Source organism: Furipterus horrens, unplaced genomic scaffold (assembly GCF_987537825.1).
Source record: "Furipterus horrens unplaced genomic scaffold, mFurHor1.1.pri manual_scaffold_10, whole genome shotgun sequence".
NCBI lineage: Eukaryota > Metazoa > Chordata > Mammalia > Chiroptera > Furipteridae > Furipterus > Furipterus horrens.
In genome coordinates, this window is record NW_028327180.1 from 18909861 (window position 1) to 18931504 (window position 21644).

The window sequence follows — 21644 nt, forward strand, 5'->3', positions numbered from 1 at the left end:
TGTTAATTTGGTAATCAGTTAAAAATATCACATGGCCTGAATCAGACAGTGTATCCAAATGTTTTGAAGAAAAGCAGTCTTCACTGAGAGACGTTATGGAGCTAGAGAGCAAGTTCATTTTATTCTATTCTTTTGTTTATTTCTACCTATAAAAATAAGTGTAAATTATTGATCATCCACCATGATGACAAAGTTGGACAGAAATATTTATTGTTTGAATGAATCGGTTATAGCATTATATTAGACTGTATCAATTGATCAAGAAAGGAAATTGTTCAGATGCAAAATCAGGGCTAAGGGGAGCTGAACTGAGAGGCCATCCTTCAGATGGAATAATCCCCACAGCAGGAGTGACATGTGTGCCTGCATGTGTGTGTGCCAGGTTACCACCCCAGGGAGCAAAGATGCCCATACTAAGAACAGAAGATGAGCAGAGTCTACACAGAGAAGGGTGAACAGTAAAAAACTATGGTGTTTGTATTAGCCAATGACTTCTGGGCAGGATAGGAGCATTTTTAAAATAGTACTAAAATTAAGAGTTATAAACACCCTTTCTGAGAGTTTATAGGGATAGCTTCACACAGAGCAAAGGATCAACTGAAAAGAGGTGGGGCACAGGGAGATTTTTTTGGGTAACAGGCGTCCAGGGCAGGCCCTTGAGCATGTGTATTGATGTAGGAAACACTTGCCTTCTACTCCACACCCATTTCTGGGCCACAGCAGCAATACAGTTGAGGAAAAGGAGCACTTCTGTTCTTCAAAGAAGCACTTTGGGCAACTGCAAATGGAGAAAGAAAATTAATGAGAAGCCTTCATGCAAAAAAAAATCACCATTTTGATGATGGCAAGCATAGGTGGGAACAGCACGAAGCCAAGTAAGGGACTGCTTATCCAGGGAAAGGAAAGGAAATGATCCTGACAGGCTGTCCTCCACGTATCCAGTTGTTAATTGCAATCAAGTTCCCAGAGCCGGCAGACCAGGCCCGGCCCGCAGCACTCCTTAAGAAAAGGAGTATGAGCAGGTTCGTTCCCGCTAAAGTAGGTTTAACTCTACACTTGCAGGAATGAATGTTAATGGAATACAAGCACTTCAGATCCTAAGGTGAGAAGTTGAAGAAATGAAGAAAAAGCATTCATAGTAGCTTCTTACTTTACTATCTCTTTGATTTTTGTCTTTCATCCTTTCAAAGCCTGTACTTATCCACTAGGCTGCCATCACCCCAAGAGCACTGGTGGCCATCGCTGGGGATGGCGCAGTGTATTATGACATTCATTCTGAGGAGTGATGACTGAGCTGAGAGTTAGGAAAGCTGGACTTGAGTTCATGATCTGTACTAGCAACTAGTTGAGTGTCCCTGCTCAAGTCTTCTGGTCCTTTCACGATCTTATTCTGCTGACAACATTCTCCCCCTTAGACCCAGAGCTTTCTCTTGCTTGACTCCACCTGCCTTCACTCTCCGTGGCTCACTGATTCCTAAACTCTGCCTTGAGAAGCTCTCGTGGTTTAAAATCACAGGCATACTGGGATGGGAGCCTCTTTCAAGAAAGTCTCTCTCAGCTTGCAAAGGAACTGAGGCACTCTCCACTCCACTTATGTCCCCTCTCCCATCCCCCCACACCTACCTAGTAAAGTCCAATGCCTTCAAGGCCAAGTCAAATCCTAAGTTCACCAAGAAACATCCTCAGAGCCTCTTAAAATACATTTCCTCTGTTTCCAGAGTTATTTATATATACACCTCTCTCTCCTACTCCTCCTTGATTGTGGGGTCCTCAAAGGGGAAATCAATTCCTCTTTGCCATAACCCCTAGCTTTTTGCTTTGTTGAATCTGTTGAATTATTTATGGACAGTGTAAAAGAACTTCTGTTTAGGTTATTTAGTACATGTGCAACACATTCTGTTACTTTGTTGAGCTAGAATTCACAATTTGCCCGGTGTACAATTCAATGTTTTTAGTGTACTCACAGGGTTGTGCAACCATCACCACAATCTAATTTTAGAACAGTTTTCTCTCTCCAGAGCAAACCCTGTGCCCATTAACAGTCGCTCCCTTTATCCCAGCCCCCCTAAGATCCTGGCAACTACTAATCTACTTTCTGTTTCTATAGATTTGCCTATTGTGGACATTTATGTCAATGAAATCATACAATATGTGGTCTTTTGTGATCTAAGCTTCATGCTATTGAAACACTCAGAGGTTTTTCTTTTTAAAAGGTTGGCTCCTTTAAATAACCTCTTGCAAAATCCACTCTAGAAAGGAGAGACCATTAATCAGGCAGGAAGAACACTGAGTGACCTTTTTAAGGGTATTTGTATTTTAACAATGAATAACAATTCTATCGCCCAAATAAATGGCTCTTATTTAAAGGGAGGACACTTTGGGCGAATTTAAAACATATCATGAAGCAGTTGTCTTCTGCCAAGGCTGGCTCTCCCCTCTAGCATCTGCTGGAGGCCGCATACCTTGGTGGGAGGAATTATCTAGTTCTTGGTAAAGGCCAAAAATGTGCTATGTACCTTCTCACTAATAGGATGAGGGGGGACTTATGTTTTGTTTTAAACTCTTGAAAAGTGTACTGAGAATTAAATTCATCCTCTTATTACCAACTTCATGGATTCTAAGGCGTACACTTTTTTTCCACATTTAAATATTCCTTCAATGGGGATGGATCTTACAGTCACCGCTGACCTGGTGGCAGCCACAAAGGAGTTGTCACGGCTGGCACAAGCACAAACCTGTCATATCTGTTCATAGGGCAGTTCAAGTGAGGTGTGTGCCTGGTTGAAATCACCTGTGCTGCGTCTCCAGGCCATTTACAATGTCCTCAGGAATCTATGCTATGGTTTAACATTGACATTCCACATACCCACTGCTTCTGATGGCACCAAAGAGGATATGATGTGAAGAAACACAGATATTGTTGGCCAAGGGTTAAAGAGTGATTCAGAAGACTCAGGCTCTGCATGCAAAAACATTTTAAGAACACCCTAATCAGATATTTTCCTCTTCATGTATGTACAAGAGTGATATGTGATTTTCAAAAGTCTGTGTCACAATCTAAAGGAGTGTTTTGAAACAGATTTTTTAAAAAGCTTGTGTTAGAGTTTAATTAGCAGGTATTTGTTTCTTTCTTGGTGGTAATAAAATAATGATTTCACAGTTTCAGATTATGCATCTTAAATTCAGTATATTCCCAGTGTATCTCATTCCACACTCTTTGTGAATTAGAGAAGGGGCTGAGAAATGAAACTGAATTCTCAGAGACTTGAGCCAGCAGGGCTAGAAAAATGAGTCTTACGTAAGGAACTTTGGAGGTTACTTCTCATGCCCCAGTGCTGGTACAGAGAACAACAAAAATCATGGTAGAGATAAGCAAGTTGGGATACACAAGATCCAAGTAGGATTCAGTTTTCATTGTGCTGGCCAGCAGCCTGGAGACGCTCTATAAGCTCCTGGAATCCTCCAGAGGATTGCAGAACTCCATAAACTGTACGCTGACATCATCCCTGTCTGGGCAAAAACAGGACCAGCAGCCACCCAAGAATGGCCTTTCAGAATCCCTAATGAATTAATCACCATAAACCTGGGCAGGAGAGGCAGAACATGCTCAAGCCGTCAGCCTGCCTTGGCCCAGGAGTCCCACCTCCAGTTCACCAAGAACTTGACAATCGCATCTGCCTCTCCTGCCAAGCTCTCCCCTGAAGGAATTTATCACCTTCTGTTCTGCGTTTCTTCCCAAATGTGAATCAGAAATCAACAATACCGTTTAAAAAGGTACTTTCAACCAATCCAATTACACTGCCCAAGCCATGCTATGGAATGAGTGAGCTCTTCTGCATTTCCTTTTGTGGCTTTATTAACAACCCTGGCCCAGAAGCTTGCTGCTCACTGGTGCCAATAATAATAAGAAACACTTGTTCATGTGGCAGACACTGTTCTGAGGGCTTCATTTATATTACCTCATCTAATCCTCACTAGGAGGCAAGTACTATTATTACACTCATGTTATAAATGAGGAAACTGAGGCAGAGAGAAGTTCAGATACTAGCCCAAGGTCACACAACTCTAGACAGAAGAGAGGAAAGCTGAACTCAGGCTAGCTGGCCCCAGAGTCCACGCTGCTAAGCACCATTATGTTTAACCATGAAGAAAGGTATCAGACTCTCATTTTGCCTTTTTATGTGAAGGTTAGCTAGTTCTGTGGTTTTCACACCTCTAAAATCAGCCTCACTTAGAACTCATATATATAAAGAATCCAATCAGAGATGCCCTGTTTGAAATGGGGACAAGGGCCTGTAGGCATCGTGCCTGTTTGGCTTTCCTCTGGACTCCTGAGGTGGCCATAAGCATTTCCCTTCTTATTGATGGGTTACCCAAGACCTCAGAGAAGCAGCAGAGCTTGTCACAGGCAGACTGCAGGCAGAGCCCAGCTTCCCTGACCAGCTCCTGGCTCCCTGGCCCTGCCCCAGCACGCTGCCTCTGCATGTCAGTTAGTGCCTGCTATGCCGTACTTAATGAGGACAAACAAATGTGCTCATCACATTGAATTCAAGTGTGAATGATGTGATCATTCAGCTCCTGCTTAGCAATCCTTCCTCTGGAAAGATCTAGGGCAGATGCTACAGACCTTTAAACCTAAACTCCCAGGTAAAAGTAGCATGCTCAGTCCTCAAAATCAGGGCTGCAGGGGAGCTTTGCTCATGAATTCATCTCAATCGGTTCCATCTCCAAGGAAATGTCTTGCCCAGCTATTACTATTACTACAACCCAAATTGTGTTTGGAAGTTTGTCCTAACTTACCTCTACTAAGCCAGAGGACCAAAGTCCTAAACCATCTGAGAAATTTTAAAGGGTTCATTCAAGTTGGTAATATCTCTTTTTCTGGGAGTATGAATCAATCCCCAACTTCTTCTGTATGGATCACTTTGTATTTGCAGAGAGCCCACAAAGCATCATTGTTTTTGAAAGCATTGTTGCTTTAAAATGAATCTGTGTTCTTTCCTTCGCAGCAAGCACTATGCAAACCTTTTCTGAGGGCTCAAACCAACCGGTGGGATAATTGGTCATGAAGTAATAGTAACGTACAATTACCGCTCTGTATTTTTAAGCTAATAAAGAAATGATTCTTTGATTGCAACACTTCCCTTTGTGTAAACTGAAGGCTGACTACCTAGCATGGTGGCTTAACAACTTTTTAAGAATTCTGATCACACACATAAAAAATCCTAGGTAGACTTGCCTCCCTTTCTGGTCTTGTCTGATACTTATTTTGATAACTTCAATAGTGTTATACCTTTATGTAGGATTAAAAAAAGGAAGGAAGGAAGGAAGGAAGAAAGGAAAGAAGGAAGAATTAAGTTCTGGGCCAATGCTGATTAAAACTATCCATCTTCCTCTAAGTGAGTAGATGCATCACATTTAGAGTCAAACGCAGCTCCAATATTATGTTCTACATCTTCGGACATCTTAAGATAAGCCTGCTTTCATCTTTTGTACACTCAGCCAAGTTATATATGTGCACACTTAATTTCTCTCTAGAAATAATACCATACTAGTTATTAGGAAACACGTATTTCCTCTCACTCTGTCTTAAGACCAGGGAGATCTCAGGCATCACTTGGAAAATTGTGAGGAAGGTGAGCCACTCAGTTACGGAAGGCATTATTAATCCAGGAGGATACTTCTGCTATATCTTAAGGTGGCTCTCTTCCTTGATCTCACTCAAATTGTAAGTCCACAGTCTGGGATATGAATACGCAGTGGGTAAATGTCTTCTTATCTGAATGCAACTACATATAAAAGAAAATATACACTTACTAACAATAAATGCCATTAGAACTGTCTCATTTTATCCAGTAATTTTTCTAATGCAATTGCTCTTAAGTGGAGCATTTTCAACATACAGATGGGCAGTCCCTAGCTAGAACCTACTAGGTCAGAGTGTTGAAAGGCTTCACAAGTTTCTTTGTTGTGCCTAACCTGATTGGTCAAGCACAACTTCTCTCAATGGTTCATTCATATTTCTATTATTTTTTAAAGAATTTAAAGCATTCTTGTCAATAATGTTCTATTGATTTCACTAATGGCAAAATTAATTTCCCTGGTTAAAACATCAAGAGAATTGTGGTGAACATCCAAGGAGTGGGCCTTCCAAAGCTGTCATTCTCACGCAATGCTCAGTTCCTCCTGGAAACACACCTTTCTGCACATACCTGGTATGGCTGATGAGCAGGTCGCTGGCTGCCCCAGGGAGTGAGTGGTACAAGGGTGGGGAGCAGTTAAACAAGGTATCAAGGGTAGGCCAGATTGTGCCAAGTGTAGGTTAATATATTGTCATTTCATTTGGCCATGAACTCATTTTACACAGAGCATTTTCTCTTGGGTAAAACAATCCCCTTTCAAAATGGTGAAATAAGAAGAGATCACAATAGGTTAAATCTACTCTGAGCTATGGTTTTCTGTGTGCAGATGCCTGTCGTGAGTAGCTTGTAAAACCATCCACTGTGACTGTTCATGCATAGGCTCTGCTGATTTTACAAATGCATAGTGATGCAGCCGCCTCTCCAAGGGCAGGCTCCAGCCTGACGTTTGCACAGCCAGCAGAATTAATTTCTTGCAGGAGATAGAATTTCATCATTTAGCAATATTCCTTCAAAGGAAGCTGCACCCTCAGCCCCACACGCTATTTCAGAGGAGGGGGCTGCCCTCCCTCTGGCTGCTTCCCTTCAAATTAATGGCAGCCAGCAGGTAATCAATGCCTTTTCCGTAGAATGGCAGAGAAGATTCTGCAGGTCTCTGTGTTGGGGGTTTTTATCATGTGAGGCAGACATGAGGTTTTTAAAAATAACAAGTATTGTTTTTTCTGGATTAGCAAAGTAAATGGTGTTCAATACCAGAATGTTGGGGGAAAAAAAAACTTGAAAAAAATCATTTGTAATTCAATCTTTCAAAAATATCCACTCTAATGTTTTCGCGTTCTCTGCAGCCTCTTACACAATTGGCATTACACTGTATATTCAGTTTGCAGCCTGCTTTTTCACACAATACGTTGTGCATGCTGGACACTTGGTTGCTTTTTTTTTTTTTTCTGTGATAATGAAGAATGTTTCAGTGACTCTCCTGGGATGTCGTTGTTAGTCTACATTTCTCGTTATTTCCTTAAGGTAGATTCCTAGAAGTGGGATTTCTAGATCGAAAGGTATAAATGAACATCACAGCTTTTCTACAAAGGTTCTTTAGATTGATTGGAAAACATACCGCTGGGTTTAACCGGTGGGGTATGGCTGTTCCTGGGTGAGGAAAAAGCACCTGCCACCAGCTCTTCTCACGCCGACATTTTTTTTGGTGGTGGTCTGGTCGTGGGTTTGATGCTTCCTCTGGAGAACAGGGATTGAATGACAGGACCCACAATGCCCAGCTTCCTTTTGTCCCCTCAGAATTACTCTCCTGCCCACTGTTTTGTGCCCTGCAAGGTTGGTCTTCATGAACTGTATCAGCAGGCTCCTTCACTCCGTGCATTCTTGCAGGTTCAACCCACAAGAGACTCTGGCCACCATTGGAGGGAGGAAGGACAAAGCAGCTGGATCTTTATCCCCAAAACTGCCCCTTGAAGAATTGCTGTGAATTGGTTGCATCATTTTTTTTTTCTTACCTGCATTTTTTAAATTATAGTTTTATATCTGTGTGTGTGTGCGTGTGTGTGTATAGGTATATACATATATAACATAACGTTTACGATTTCAACCATTTTTAGGTGTACAGTTCAGTGGTGTTAAGTACATTTACAGTGTGCTGCCCCCACTACTATCTGTTTCAAGGACTTTCATGATCCTAAAATAAATCCCATACCCACTAAACAATACCTCTTTGCTACTCCACCCCATAGCTCCTTGTAACCTCTATTCTACACTGTGTCTATGAATTTTGCCTATTCTAGGTACACCCTATAACAGGAATGATATAACATTTGCCCTTTGAAGAGCTTATTTCACTTAACAAAATGTTTTCAAGGTTCACACATGTTGTATCATGTATCAGAATTTCATTCCTTTTTAAGGCTGACTAATACTCCATTGTATATACCACCTTTTAAAAATCTATTCATCTGTTAATGGGCATTTGGCTTGTTTCCACCTTTTGGCTATTGTGAATAATGATGCTATGAACATTGCTGTACAATGGCTACATCCTTATTCAAGGCCATCAGCCCTGTCAGGGGGCCCTTTTCATATGGCCACCCTCTATTTGTTCCAATAACCACTCTTTTTTTCTTGGCCTTTTGGGCTTAGGATGGTGGTGATTCCCTACTGTTGCTAGTCTGGGGGTACTACCCCGTCCATCCCTTGTGGGTTTCCCTACAACCTATCCATGCCTTTGTAATCCTTCTCTTTCTTAGTCTTCCTCTGAACTACCCAGTTTGAGTGTGCTAACTATTCCTTGCCGGGACTTTGAATTTTCACTGAACTTTGCTGTAAACTGTTTCTACTTCAGTCATGAAACAACTGAATACTTCTCAAAGAGTACCTGAGCCTCTCACCTGTGCAGCCCATCAGGAGATACTGACAAGTACCAGAGAATTAAAAACAGTATAGGTGACCAGGCTCCATTCCACTTCGATTATAATTCAGAATAGCTATTGTGATGACTTGGAAATTTTTCATTTTAAAGAAGTGTCCCAATGGTTCCAATGCTGTTTAGTCCAAGGCCGAACGTGAACCCCTGACATTGGGGCTCCTGCTTGCAGCCTTGAATGCAGGTGTAGCTCTAGCTCTGCTTTAAATATTAGGCCAATATTTTTGAACTAAAATAACCAGAGTACATTGAAATAAAGGTGTTTGAAAATTAATCATATTTCATTCACATAAACTTTCTAAGTTAATTTTGTTTCATACTGTGTTGACTTCCAAGTGACCCACCTTTTAGGAAGGAAGAACAGACAATGATTTTTATACCCAGGGATTGTCTTCTAAACTGCCAACATACTGTCCATTTTTCTCCAGGCACGGTCTTACTGCGTACTAATCTTTTGTGGTCACAACTCTGGAGAAGTAATAAAAGGCCAAGCCTGAGAAGCTGCCAGCATGCAACCTTCGTGCTTCTAAAAGTTGCTTAATTAACAATACTTCTTGTAGTAGTGTCCTGAGGTAATAAATACAGCAATCCTTAAGTGTAATGTCAGAAGTCATGGGAAACAGTCAGTGACGGCCTTACCAGTCCCTTCTGCTAAACAATGGCTGCCGATTTTAATGGTTCTCAGAGATAAGTAGGGGCCTGAAAGGGAAGATAGGAAAACAAGCTTTATCTACCTCAATATTTTTCCAAAGGCAGCTATGAATTCAGGGTATTAAATATGTTATTATAATACCCTTTGCTTATTACCTCATTTTTATTCTCAATCCTGTGAGGTGCTAGTTTCTGGCAATTCACATTTAACTTCTTTGATCTTCAACTGCTTCGTCTGCAAAAAAATATAGAGAAAGAGAAAAACATATTTTGCTATACTGAAAAGCATCTAAGCTCTCATCAGATTAAAAAGTCTATGGTTCATGAATTCAGTATCACAAATGAGGAAACAAGGTGCAGATGAATTTCAATAGCAACTCTGCACTCAAACGACTATGTAATGGTGGGATTAAGCTTCAAATCCAGGCCTTCTGGGTCTCAGCTTAGTAGATAGAAGGCAAAGAGAAATTAAATTGGCAATGAAACAAAAACAAAGAGAGAGAGAAAGCAAGCAAAGAAGAATGGTTGCTGTGAACGCAAAAGTTTGTACCGATGAAACTGAGCAGCACAGTTGTTGCTGTGGTTAGTGCAGCCAGCCAACCCGAAGGTTTAAAAAAAAAAAAAAAGTGCAAAAAAAAAAAAAAAAGAAGTGAAGTACCTCCAGCTTTAAATGAGCTAGATGGCAGTTAAGTACAAGAGGTGTTAAAAATGACGAGGAGGCCCTTGTCTGGTTCAGGTCAGCCTTTAAAAATAACCCATGGCTCTGCATTTAGCCTGGGCAGCTGAGAGGCCAGATGTGAACACTTCACAGGGCTAGAAAGGGTCCCTTCTGGGGGCTGGTGAATTTTTGCAAACTTACCCACAAACCTCTTTTGCCTTCTCATCTTTAAAGATAAGTTGAATCACTGCTTCCTTCCTGCTTTTTAACTCAGAAAATCAATAACCTTTATTTTCTAGGCATCCTTTTCAATTCTACTGGAGTCTGCCTTATATTCGACTACTTTCATACTAGCCCAGACTTTGAACTCTTTCATAAATTTGAGCTTTTAATGTTTAATATTTCAACATAATAACATTTGGTAACACCATATTTGTTTTTGGAAGAATTTGACCTTAAAGCACTACCATAATCACTATCGCAAGTTTCTGTTTTTTGAACCAGACATGGTTCAAAAAATAGATAACTTTGTTTTCAGCACATAACATAAAGTTGTGTTTACTTCAACATCAGAAATAGGTTCCAACCAGGGGTGGGGGACCTCACTGTCTCCTCAGGCGGTGGTTTAGGAAAGTGTACTGCAGACTGGCCCCAAAGCCAAAACCATGCTTTCACTTCTTCGGTGTGCACAGCCTTGGACCAGCATTGAAATGTCACTGCCTTTGAAATAATTTTCTAACACGCCACGCCCTAGCCTTGAGTTAATGGCTGGAGTCGCTGGCACAGGCAGAAATCAGAAGCCAGTTTTTGGCAGCAAGGAACAGATGAAGTAAAGCACGCACGCTCAGGACAGCTTCCTGGAAGCCAGGTGGTAACTTTTACTGCAGTGTCATTGTCAGGTTCATTTTCTAAGTGTTGTAGGTTAATTAAGTACCACTGCAAGTCCACTGTGGTCACGGCATCTTCATGTTGCAATGAATGCGTGAAACAAGACACAAAGATTCCTATACTCCTCAGAAAATTCAGTTCCTCTGTCTTATTCACTTCTTTAACAAAACGTCTTTTTGATTATAGCAGTGAGTACATGGCTAACAGAGATAAGAAAGAGCCAGAAACCACCCGCCTTCACTGTAGAGAGAATATACGGGACACTCTCCACTTTTGCTCCCAGCCCTGCAGGTCTCAGGGTGTGATACCAAGTTTGTTGTGTTGTGTTAGGATGTAAGGGTCTTGTTGAGATCACAGGGGAAGACCACATCCATGTGGACGGTGGGAGGAAATTCCCTGTTTGGGGTGTGTATGTGTGTGTGTGTGTGTGTGGTCACTTGAAGGGAAGGAAGCTGGACCTCAGTAGGGAAGTGGGAGGGTAGCGCAGGCAGACAGGAAGGGCAACCCCTTCTCCTCACCGTGTCCTCATGTCCTGGGGCCAAAATTTAGACAACACTTTCTGACCCTCTCCCTGTGGGGGAAGGGAATAAGATGGCCTCTACTGTGCGGACAGCCTGGGAACAAGGTAAGGTGGTGAGGCACACCCTGGCAGCCAGGTGGATGTTGTGGCACATTGTCACTCTCTGACGTTTTTGTTTAGGATTGCTTTATGAATTTCAGCCCAGTCGTGGTTGTGCTGCGGAGAATCAAAGTTGTGAGTGTTTGCCCAGGACAGTGTGTCAGCAGCGGGGAGCTCCAGGCTCAGACGGGATAGCCCAAAGGGAAGGCGAACGCTGGGAAGCAGAAGATGGCACCTGGCTGCCAGCCGTGGTGCTGCTTTTCCTTCTGTTGCCCACGTTGGAGGCAGTTTGCATAGTAGTTATGCAAAGTAGTTAGTCTTGAGCCAGCCTTTGTGGGTTTATGTCTCAGCCCTGTCACTTATTGGTTGTTGACCTTGGGCAAGTTAGCCTCCTGGGGCCTCAGTGTTATTGTCTGTAAAGGGGGAATAATAGCAGGTTGGTTGTGAGGAATAAAGGAGTTTACTTGGTAAGATGTAAACGCTATGTGTGTTAGCTTTTGCCTTAAGATGAAGGATGCTTGCTGTTGGATTTCCTTTCTCAGGATCACTGGTAAAATGGGCAAGCAGCTGGGTGAGGCAAGGCCAAGGAGAAAAAGAAGGCTGGGAAGAGGATCAGAGAAAAGGTCGATGTGGCCGCCCCATGGCAAAGGGCAGGAGTGAGCTTTCAGCTTGGACTCAGGAATACCTGGTGAGAGCAAAAAGAGTGGATTCTGATGAAACAGCCCCAGCACGGAATGAACACTTTCTGTGTTTTACAGTGCAGTGACCTGAAGCACAGACTCTAAGGACATTTGGTGTAGCGACTCACAGAGTGGCTGGTGAAAACTTTTGGCCACAAGGGGAGTCTGTTTGGCTCTTGTCTGGTGTTTCCTTCTTGTGACGTGCACAGTCAGGAGGTCCCTCACTGAATGAGTTTCCTAGGACCGCCATAACAAATGTCCACAAACTGAGTGGCATAAAACAACAGAAATTTATTCTCTCACAGTCTTGGAGGCTCAAAGTCTAGAATCAAGGAGATATCAGGGTTCCTTTGGAGGCAACAGTTAGGGTTCGCGGTGAGCTTGGTGGTTCCGCAGACCCTCCCGCTGCCAATGGGAATTTCCACAGGGAACAATTACGGGATGGGGTGCCTTTGGCCAGCTCTGGGTTTGCACAGAATAGCACCAGGGCAAACGCTGGAGGGAAGGGTTGCATAAAACACTGGATTCTCATCTGTCGGTGCTGCCCCTTGCCACACCAAACTGCTAAGCCTCAATCAGAGACTTGCCCCAGTCTCCTCAGGCGGCAGAAAAGGACAGCGAGCTCAGCGCAGGTCCTCTGCCCATAGAAACAGCCAACGCTCCTGACGGCTGGTCCAAGGTGCTGGCTCCTGTTCTGAAGGATGGCCTGTTATTAGACGGAACCAAGGATGACATTCCAAGCCACTTTCTTTTCCAATGAGCCAAAGCAAATCACCAGCCCTTGCTTTCATCTGGCTGAGTATTTTCTTCACGCAGCAGCACTTAGCAACGGCCCCATCCCTCCTGATTAGTGCTGCCATTAGAGAAATGATTCCTCAGCACAGTGAGTCATCTCAGATCCTGACAACTGTAACCATTCCAGATGGTGAGAACATCAGCGACCATAATGGCCCTTCCTGTCAGCGTTGTCTGCAGATTGTTCTCGGAACCGCAGGGGACAGACACAAGCTTGTAGCCTGGAGAGATTCACAAGGTGTGGCTGCAAAGGAATGACACAGATGCCACAAGCCACGTGTGGGAATCAGTTGCTTTTCTTCAGAGTCCCCACTTTCACGAGGGGCAGGAGCACAACTGTGAGAAGCAAGGAACAAAAGGACTCATGTGACCCAGCAAAACACCCAGTAAGAAACAAGAAGCAGGAGCTCAGGAGGTCCTGAGACCATGCTATCATCATGAGGCCCTTTGGGCTTTTTTAAATACTGTCACCTAGATAGACTGTGGGCCTCAGAGCACACGCCAGGCATCCAATGTGTGTGTCTTCCGGTGTGAAGGAAAAGGGGCCATCTGCAGCTGCTCATGCAGACAGCAAAAAGGCCCCACTTCCTGGCAGTTTGAATTCTCGGGGAGAAATATGCTAAGTTACAGGAGACTTGAAGTCAGTTTTTAGAATTTGTGCAAATGACTTTATAAAGCTGGTTAAGTTTATCAGTCTTCCCCCATCCCCATCCCCACCCAAGTATCTTAGTATCTTGTTTCTTTAGAGAGTGTACTAAGCACTGCTAATTTTATTTTTACCCATTTTGAAGCTTACATGATACAAAAAAAAAAAAAAAAAATAGTACCAGGCGAAGCCTCATCATCATTATGGCAAAGAGAAGTGCTCATTTCACAATTGGTTGTTTAAAGTTAATAGTAAATCAACTGAGCAACCGCTAAAGAGATGATGCATTGGCTTAATTCCGTGTTGTTACGGAGCTCAGCAGCTGAGTTAATATATACGTGGCAATGTTGGCAGACGGCGCCTTTTGGTAATAATACTCATTTTTATGAATGGCTCATTTATTTTTTATACGTTCCTCTTTAGCCCTGCCTGCGTGTCTCCCCTCTGTACTGAGCCAAGCGCCCAGGACTCTGCAGGTAGAAGAGGAAGCAGAGCTTTGCATTTTAATGGAGAGAATGAGCAGGCTGCTGCTGAGGACAGCTCCAAAGCAGCGAAAAATGAAGAGGAAAAAAAAAAAAAAATCAGGGGCAGTAATTGGCTTCAGAAGTGCCAGTTGGCTGGTTATTTACTGCGTCTACGCCCTGTGTATCTTCGTAGGTGTTTGTTCCCAACCCCGGCAGTGACTCATCATGACAGCGATTCTCTGCCTTCCGCTCACCTCCTGCAGGAGGAAACTTTATATGCATGAGGCGTTTTATCTTTTTCATCTAATCACTTGAACAATAAGAGGAGCATAGTTCCTTGGGGGAGAAGAAACAAGTAAAATCCTCACAGGAAAATGCTCTAGACCTTCATCTTGAAAGTGCCGGGGCAGGGCGGAGGGGGCTCGTGGAGGCTCCTGCTTCTCTGCGAGTGAGCGGTGTGTGGGGGGGGGGGGGTGGGGGGCGGTTAGAGCAGGCCTGGGGGGCGGGGGGGCGGGCTGCGCGGCTGAGCAGCTCGTGTGTTCTCTCTGCCCACGGAGCTCTCTGCCTGCCTGGGGCTTTCTGAGTGTTGAAGGCGGCGAGGCGGTCCTCCCTCCCGCCCCAGAGCACGCATTCCAATGGGAGGGCTGGAAATGGATGGCTCTTCGGGGTTGCAGGCTTCAGCTGACAGGGAGGTGAGACGCCTCAAAACATATGAGAGGCACTAGAACTTGGGCTGCAGAGCCCGACGACTCAGTAGATGCACGACCCTCAGCCACTTGCTAAACCTCCTCGTGCCTTGGTTTCTGGGAAATGAGGACGATCAATCATCATACCTGTCTCAGAGGTTTGTTGGGAGGTTTAAATGAGTTAGTGCAGGTAAATGACTTAGGATCTTGCCTGGCACAAAGGCAGTTTTAGCTGTTTACTGTGCTAACCAGTCTCGGATACAAATGCCAAACCCATTGTACGTGCCCCTAAATTATCAGTAAGAAGCTCTGGTCAGAGGAAATTAAGTATATCCCCCTCCACGTCTCAGATCCATAATGAAGGGAGGGGTCTGTGAAGGTCATTTCACTTGGGGCTGAGGGAGAGGTGTTTGAGTTTTCCCACCGGTGGGAACCAAGAAGCCTTCTTCCAGGACGGAAAGGTGGCTTGCGGGTGTCGGATCTCCTCCAGTCCTGGAGACCTCGCTGGGCACTGTGCAAGGGGCAGCTACAAACCCCAGGAATCAAAGAACACGCTGCTGCGGGAGGACTCCCACGCTGCAGGCGGTTAAGGCATTCATTCCTAGGGAACAGCTAGGTGATAGAAGAGGCGGCCTGGGACCAAACTCCCCCAGCACGGGGTACGGATGGTAGTGCGCAGGGGCTCCCGCAGAAGAGGCCGGTGCCAGCGGCCCAGCCCTGGCCCTGCAGCGTTTCCCTTCGGACGTCTTTTCTCAGGGACAGGAGGATCCTCTCTTATCTTTTTCTTCCTCTTTCTCCCCTTTCTTTGAGAACTAATTCGCAATATGCTTCAGAGGAAGACCCAGCGTTTGAGGCTAGTTAGGAGTTCGCAGTGGATGTTTAAGTGTGGTCCTCCGATTCCCTGCTTGGGGACCATCTCGGGTGTTCATTAAAACTGCTCTTTCCTGGACCAAACCCTCTCTGTGTGGTGACCCAGGACTTGAAATTTTTAAGATGTGCAGATGCTTTTCCACATATTTGGTGTGAAAACTGTTGACTTGGAAATGATTGAACTAGCATCTTTATTTTGCAGGTGGGGAAACTGAGACCCAGGGAAGTGAAGCAAGCTTTTCTCAAGCCATCCAGCTGGTTAGTGGTAGAAACTGAACTCCTCAGGAGAGGAAATGCAGGTGTTTTCTTATGGCAGAGAGGACTTCGCTCTGGACGTGAGACCTTCCCGCACAAATACTGAGTTCTGTTTCCTCTCCAGCTGGTGTCTAATCCTGGCCTTAGTGCCACCTTGTACAACAGACATAAGCTCTGCATTCCAAATATAACAAGCCTCCAGTATATGCCCAATGAAAATAAATTCATTTTAATGAGGATCTCACTTGGAGTACTTATGGATTTTGCATGTTTCATTTGGTAATTTAGTGATATTTCTCCTTGAGTATTGATATTAAATTGATGAAGTGTTATTTTTTAAGACAGGAAAGAAAGATCATAAATATAACCATTTCCCAGACTTTCAAATTCCACAACAATTACTAATAAAACACAAAACTATGCAAAGTAGCAAAAGTTAGATAATGATAGTTGGGAAAATGTCAGTAATAAAGGGGGAGGGGAGAAAAGATACTGCAGAACAGATATCTGTGTCTTACCTCAAAATAGTGATGCCTCAGAAACCATCATTGCGACTCATGCATTTATCATCATATTGTAAGTGATTCAAGGCTGGAGCCTGCCTATTGTCTTTTTAAAACTATTCTACAACACTAAGCTTGGTTTTATGCAAACAATCAAAATATGTTGCCTGATGAAGGGGAGAGGAAGTTGAGAAAGTGAACTAATGAGAGGGGGGATGTGAGGGTGAAATCAAGAAGTGGAGGGAGACTGGGTCTAGCTAGTGCTTTGTAGGACTGGTGTGGTTAGAAGGGGAACAGGGGTCACGGCGGAGCGCGGCGTGGTTTGGCAGATAGGCCATAATGAGTCCAAGGCAGCACATATGCTAGTATGGAACATGCAAAAAGCTAGAGTGATAGACTTTAAAGCTAGGGCATAATAAGAAGCTACCTATACAACTTTAGATCTTTTAATCTTTTAGCAAACAGCTAAACCATCTGAGATGAAAAACTGTCTGTTCTAATTTCATTTGTTTATGTTTTATTTGTTCACTGGTTCATATAACAGTAATTCTGAAAATGTTTGTTCTTTTCTAAGAACAACCATGATCATGACTACCTTCTATGGAGAACCTGCTTTGTGCCATTGCTGCATTACCCAGATGAGGAGCTGAGGCTCAGAGAAGTTGGGGAACTTACCCAAGGTCACACAGCTAGGATTCAAATCCAAGTCTGCTCCATGCCAGCCTGTCCTCTGAATCACCAATGTGTTGCATAAAGTCAGCCCTAATTCAGGCATGTTCAGATGGGGCTTCTAGTAACTCTCCCACTCTGTTCCATTACTTCATTCAGGAAACCTGCTTCTGCCCCCTTCTCTGCCACCCATTTGTTGTGTGACATTGGCCACATCTCTTTTGGGTCAAGTCTCCTCATCAGCAAAATAGAGCAAATGGACAAGGTGGTCACTAGAATTCCTTGCGGCTTTAAAATCCCACATATCTGTTACTGGCTACTCATTCCTCACATCTGGGGGAACAGTTACGAAACTTCACATTCCTCTCATGGCCTCATCCGGGCTGTTGCTTCCTGTGGTAGAATCGGCCATTGCTCACCTGATATACCTTATCCTTTGTAGGAGAATCTTCAACTTTCTTCAAGATTGCAATGTACCCCTCTAAAAGGCTACATTTTCTGGCTTTTACTTAAAGAAGATGCATTCCTTTCTTAGTTTTAGCCAATGACATAGATGTAAGTGGGTCAAGTTTCCAGGGGAGTCCATTTCCCCTTCTCCTTCTTCCTTCCTGCTTCCAGTAAGACAGGTTTGATCACTAGAGTTCCAGCAGCCATCTGGGGCCAGAGGTGACTTTGAGGGCAGAATCCGCATGCTAAGAATGGTGGTACAGAAGAACATGGCTCTCAGGTGACAATGGAGCCACCACTGGAGCCCTGGACTTCTGCCTCCAAACTTCTTTTAGGTAAAAGGCGGGGGGGGGGGGGGTTCAAATGTAAGCCTGTGCGATTGATAGATTGATTAATTAATTGATTAGATTTTAATGCTATATGCAGGCAGACCAATTCTCACTGATATACCTACAAACTCTTCACTCTTTAGCTGTAATATTTCCCTTAAATTGCACTGTTAGGTTTGCTATGAACTGCTAGACAAACTGATGACCTGTTGGCACCTGCGAATCAGTACAAACCATATACTAGATTCATAACCATCCTGGAAAACCTTTCTGCCTATGTTCCCTGTTGCAGTAAATGGCAACACCACTTTTCTGTTGCTAGTGTTCAAAAGCCTGGTATTAACTTTCATTCCTCTTATTCCATTATTTACCAAATGCTATAGGTTCTCCATTCATTGATCTAACATTCTGAGGGCATGTTATCTCTAGAGATGCTTGGTGCTGGGGCTACCAGGGTAAGCCAAACAGATATTTCTCTGTTCTCATGATGCTTATAATCAAGTCAGGCATTAGCTGAATAATCACACAAACACATGTAAAATTACAACAGCAGCAAGTGCTGCAAAGAAAAGGGACGGAGGACATATGATGGGGACTGGGGAAGGCTTGGACTGAGCTAAAATCTGAAGGATGAGTGGGACCTAATGTGGCAAAGAGTGGGTAGGGGTGTGGGTAGGGGTGTAGGACCTGGAGTGTCATCTTCTTGATTGACCACCTGTCAAAAGCTCCTGTTCTTTAAGACTCTGCTCCAAGTCAACTCTCTCCCCGAGGTTCTGTCTGCTCTCCCCAACCCATTCATCTCTCTTTCTCTGTGTCTCTGAGCCCTCCAACTACTCGTCACCAGGAACTTGTCATCCTCTGCATTTGGACACAAGCCTATCTCCCAAAACAGCTTGATGGGAGGAACCTGGCTTCCTATCTGCAGCTGACAGGTCCCATTGTGCCATCTCCAGAGCAAGGGGCTCAGTCAATTTTAATTGAAGGAATAAATAAACGATACTCATATATGTGGACAAATAGCACCCAGGGTCACACTTTGCACAAGTTCCTTCCGGTCAGTGAAAATGGCTTATCTGCATGGTGACTCTGGTAACATGAAGGCTGATTTTGGAAACAGATTACCTGGGTTCAAATCGCAGCTCTACCACATACTACCTATATGACCATGGTGAGCAAATTACCTCATCTATCTATGCCTCAGTTTCCTCATCTGTAAAGTGGGGTAATAATATACCTACCTGGAGAGTTAAGTGAGTTAATTTACATGGGGCACTTAGAAAAGTACCTGTTACATAGTAAGTACTCAATAAAAGTCTTTATCATCACCCTGTCATTCTACCACTTCAGACTCTATGTGAAAAGGCACATGTATGTCTTCTGTGACCCAGTGACCTACAAAATGGTGCCTGGGGCCAGAGTCCAGGGCAGGATAACTTCCTACAAGCTTTTCAGCAGGGGGGCCTCCCAATAACTCCAAATCTTAAGAAAAAAAACCTGGCAGGTCCTTGATCTTGTTCTACAGATCTCTAGTTTTTACAGTATCAGCCTCTGAACTGTGAACTCCTTAAGGGCACAGACCATAACGTACAGCACTACACCATTGTTACCACACACTAGGCTCTCACTGCTCAGAGCGTTCACATTGATCAACTCATGTGGTTTTTCCAAAAATCTTCTGAGAGCTTAGGGACTCTGCTTGGGCACATGGCCAGCATTCCAACTCAGCCTGTGGCTGACGGGGGATGAGCTTTTCTATGCTACCCCACCTCCTCTTGGTATCTTTACTACCTGCTGCATAGTAGGAACTCAATAAATGTTTGCTGAATGAATGGTTGGATCCCAATGGTATCATCAGGGAAGCCTCCTAGTATTTTCTCTATTCAGGATCTCTCACTGGCTTCCTCTCCCACTGACCCTTCTAAACTCTCCCATAGCAGCTGAGAATGCTTCTGCTCTTCCAGGAAACCATGCACCCCTGCGCTGCTTGAGGAAGTCACCCTATGTGACCGCACACTGAGGTCCACTCCCAGCCCTCTTCTCACTTTCTCTTTCTTAGAATGAGGTAGATGGAGATTTCAAAACACTCCTAAAGGGGTGGGGGGCACAGGGGGATTTCAAATGGACTTTATTTTCAATAATTTTTTTACTCATTGAAAGATGTATGTATCAATTGTATAAACTTTGGCAACTACAGAAGTGCCTAAGGAAGAGAATTTTAAATGGAGGATATTTTTGCTCTTGATTCAAATTATTCTTTAATGTTAACTGATCCTTACAGGAAGAAAAATGAAAAGAACCTAAGTCATTAGACATTGTGTAGTATGGGGAGAGAAGATCTTTCCAACCCCGCCTTGTACTCACTGAGCTTCTCAAGGTCTTGACAACTAATTGCCTTAATACTCTCTGCTCCCATCCTAAATGGTGACTTGACCCACAAGGTAAATAGAGCTCCAGAAGCCTCCCTGCCTCTCCCGTGGGCCCTGAAGGGAAATGGCCAAAGTATGCCTACATTCAGGCCGGGTCACAGAAAAGTGTGTAGAAAAAAACCCTGCCTATTCCCCACTGTGGAGCAAGTTTTTGAGGGCTTCTTACCTCTCCTTATAGAACTCCTTCTCCTTCCTACAAAAAAGGGGCCTGGTCACATACACCTAACTATATTCATTCAGCTTTGCAAGTAAGTTTCAAAAGACATTTTTGCTGCAAGAATATTAGACCTAAAATTAGGATTTCTTCCTATGTTTTGGTCTTCATAGTTCTGCATTGGTTAATAAAAACATACCTACTCCATTACTTAACATGTAGTACAAAGGTAATACATATTTATTATGGAACTCTTAGAAAATATTAAAAATGCATAAGAAAGAAATGAAAAGCATAGGTAAATTCACCATCCTGAGAAGCTGGATCTCAGGATGTGAAATTCTGACTCTCTGATTGTGGATAAGAGGAATGTACATAGTGGATAATTGTGGACTTGGCTGGTCTCAAATGCCCTGCATCTGGCTATAACCCTGATTCCCTCTATAAACTGCTCCCTGCCTCCCCCCGATCCTCTTACCCACAACCAACCAACCAATCAACTAACCAAACACTCACCTGGCCAACCAACCACACTCACCCACACACACCGGTGGTCATAGAGTCAAATGTCAATCCCCATCAGTTCCGATAGCATTTTCACAGGATTACACATAAAATCCAGACTGTCTAATCTAATTCTTTCTGGGAGACATTTCTTAATTTGATTCAAAGAAAAGAGATTCCCTTCTACTCTGATGGCTAAGACAGAAAGATGAGCTCCCTGGAGCTACTAACTGGAATAGTTATAGCCTTACGGAGAAAGTTGGTTTCAGAATGGAGGAAAGACAAAAATCTGAAGAGGCCTTATTGCGTTTGAATCCCTGGTCTGGCTCAGGGCGGCAACTTCCTGCCCTTGTCCAGTTTTGTGACTTGAGCCCATAAGTTCCTTTCGGTCTAGGTTAGTCTGAGTCAGACATATATTAACTGGAACCAGGCGTCTTATTTAAACAAACACACTGGCATTACACTTAAGGAGAGAAAATCAGGACAAGCATTTTTGGATATATGCTCTTCACTTATTTAAGGGAAAGTGTTGGACCTTGTCTTGTCCACGCCTCACATTGCCTCCTGTGGATCTAGCCAGAGATGGAGGTGGCTTGTGCTCTCCTTCTGGTGGCCCAGTTAGCTCCCACCACTCCCACGGTTCTGACAGGGGTCGGGATCTGGGCCCCTGGTGCTGTGAAAGCATGGGTCCTAGCCCAGGCTCTGTCGTTGCCGCTGTCTCTCTGAAGCTGGGCTTCCCAACTTAACAGGGAGGGTGGACTCTACTCTGACAAAGGGAAGGTATTAGTTATCCAGTGTCCTTCCCCCATTCCACCATTAGGCCAAGTGG

General features: G+C 43.9%; 1 protein-coding gene across 1 annotated transcript in view; it reads right to left on the reverse strand.

Moving 5' to 3' along the window:
- Positions 1–576: 576 nt before the first annotated feature.
- TMEM154 (transmembrane protein 154) overlaps positions 577–21644 on the reverse strand; it is a 63966-nt gene continuing 42898 nt past the window's right edge. The window contains exon 7 of the mRNA XM_090290158.1: positions 577–778. Within this exon, the coding sequence (XP_090146284.1) occupies positions 577–778 (202 nt within the window). The remainder of the gene's footprint in view (positions 779–21644) is intronic.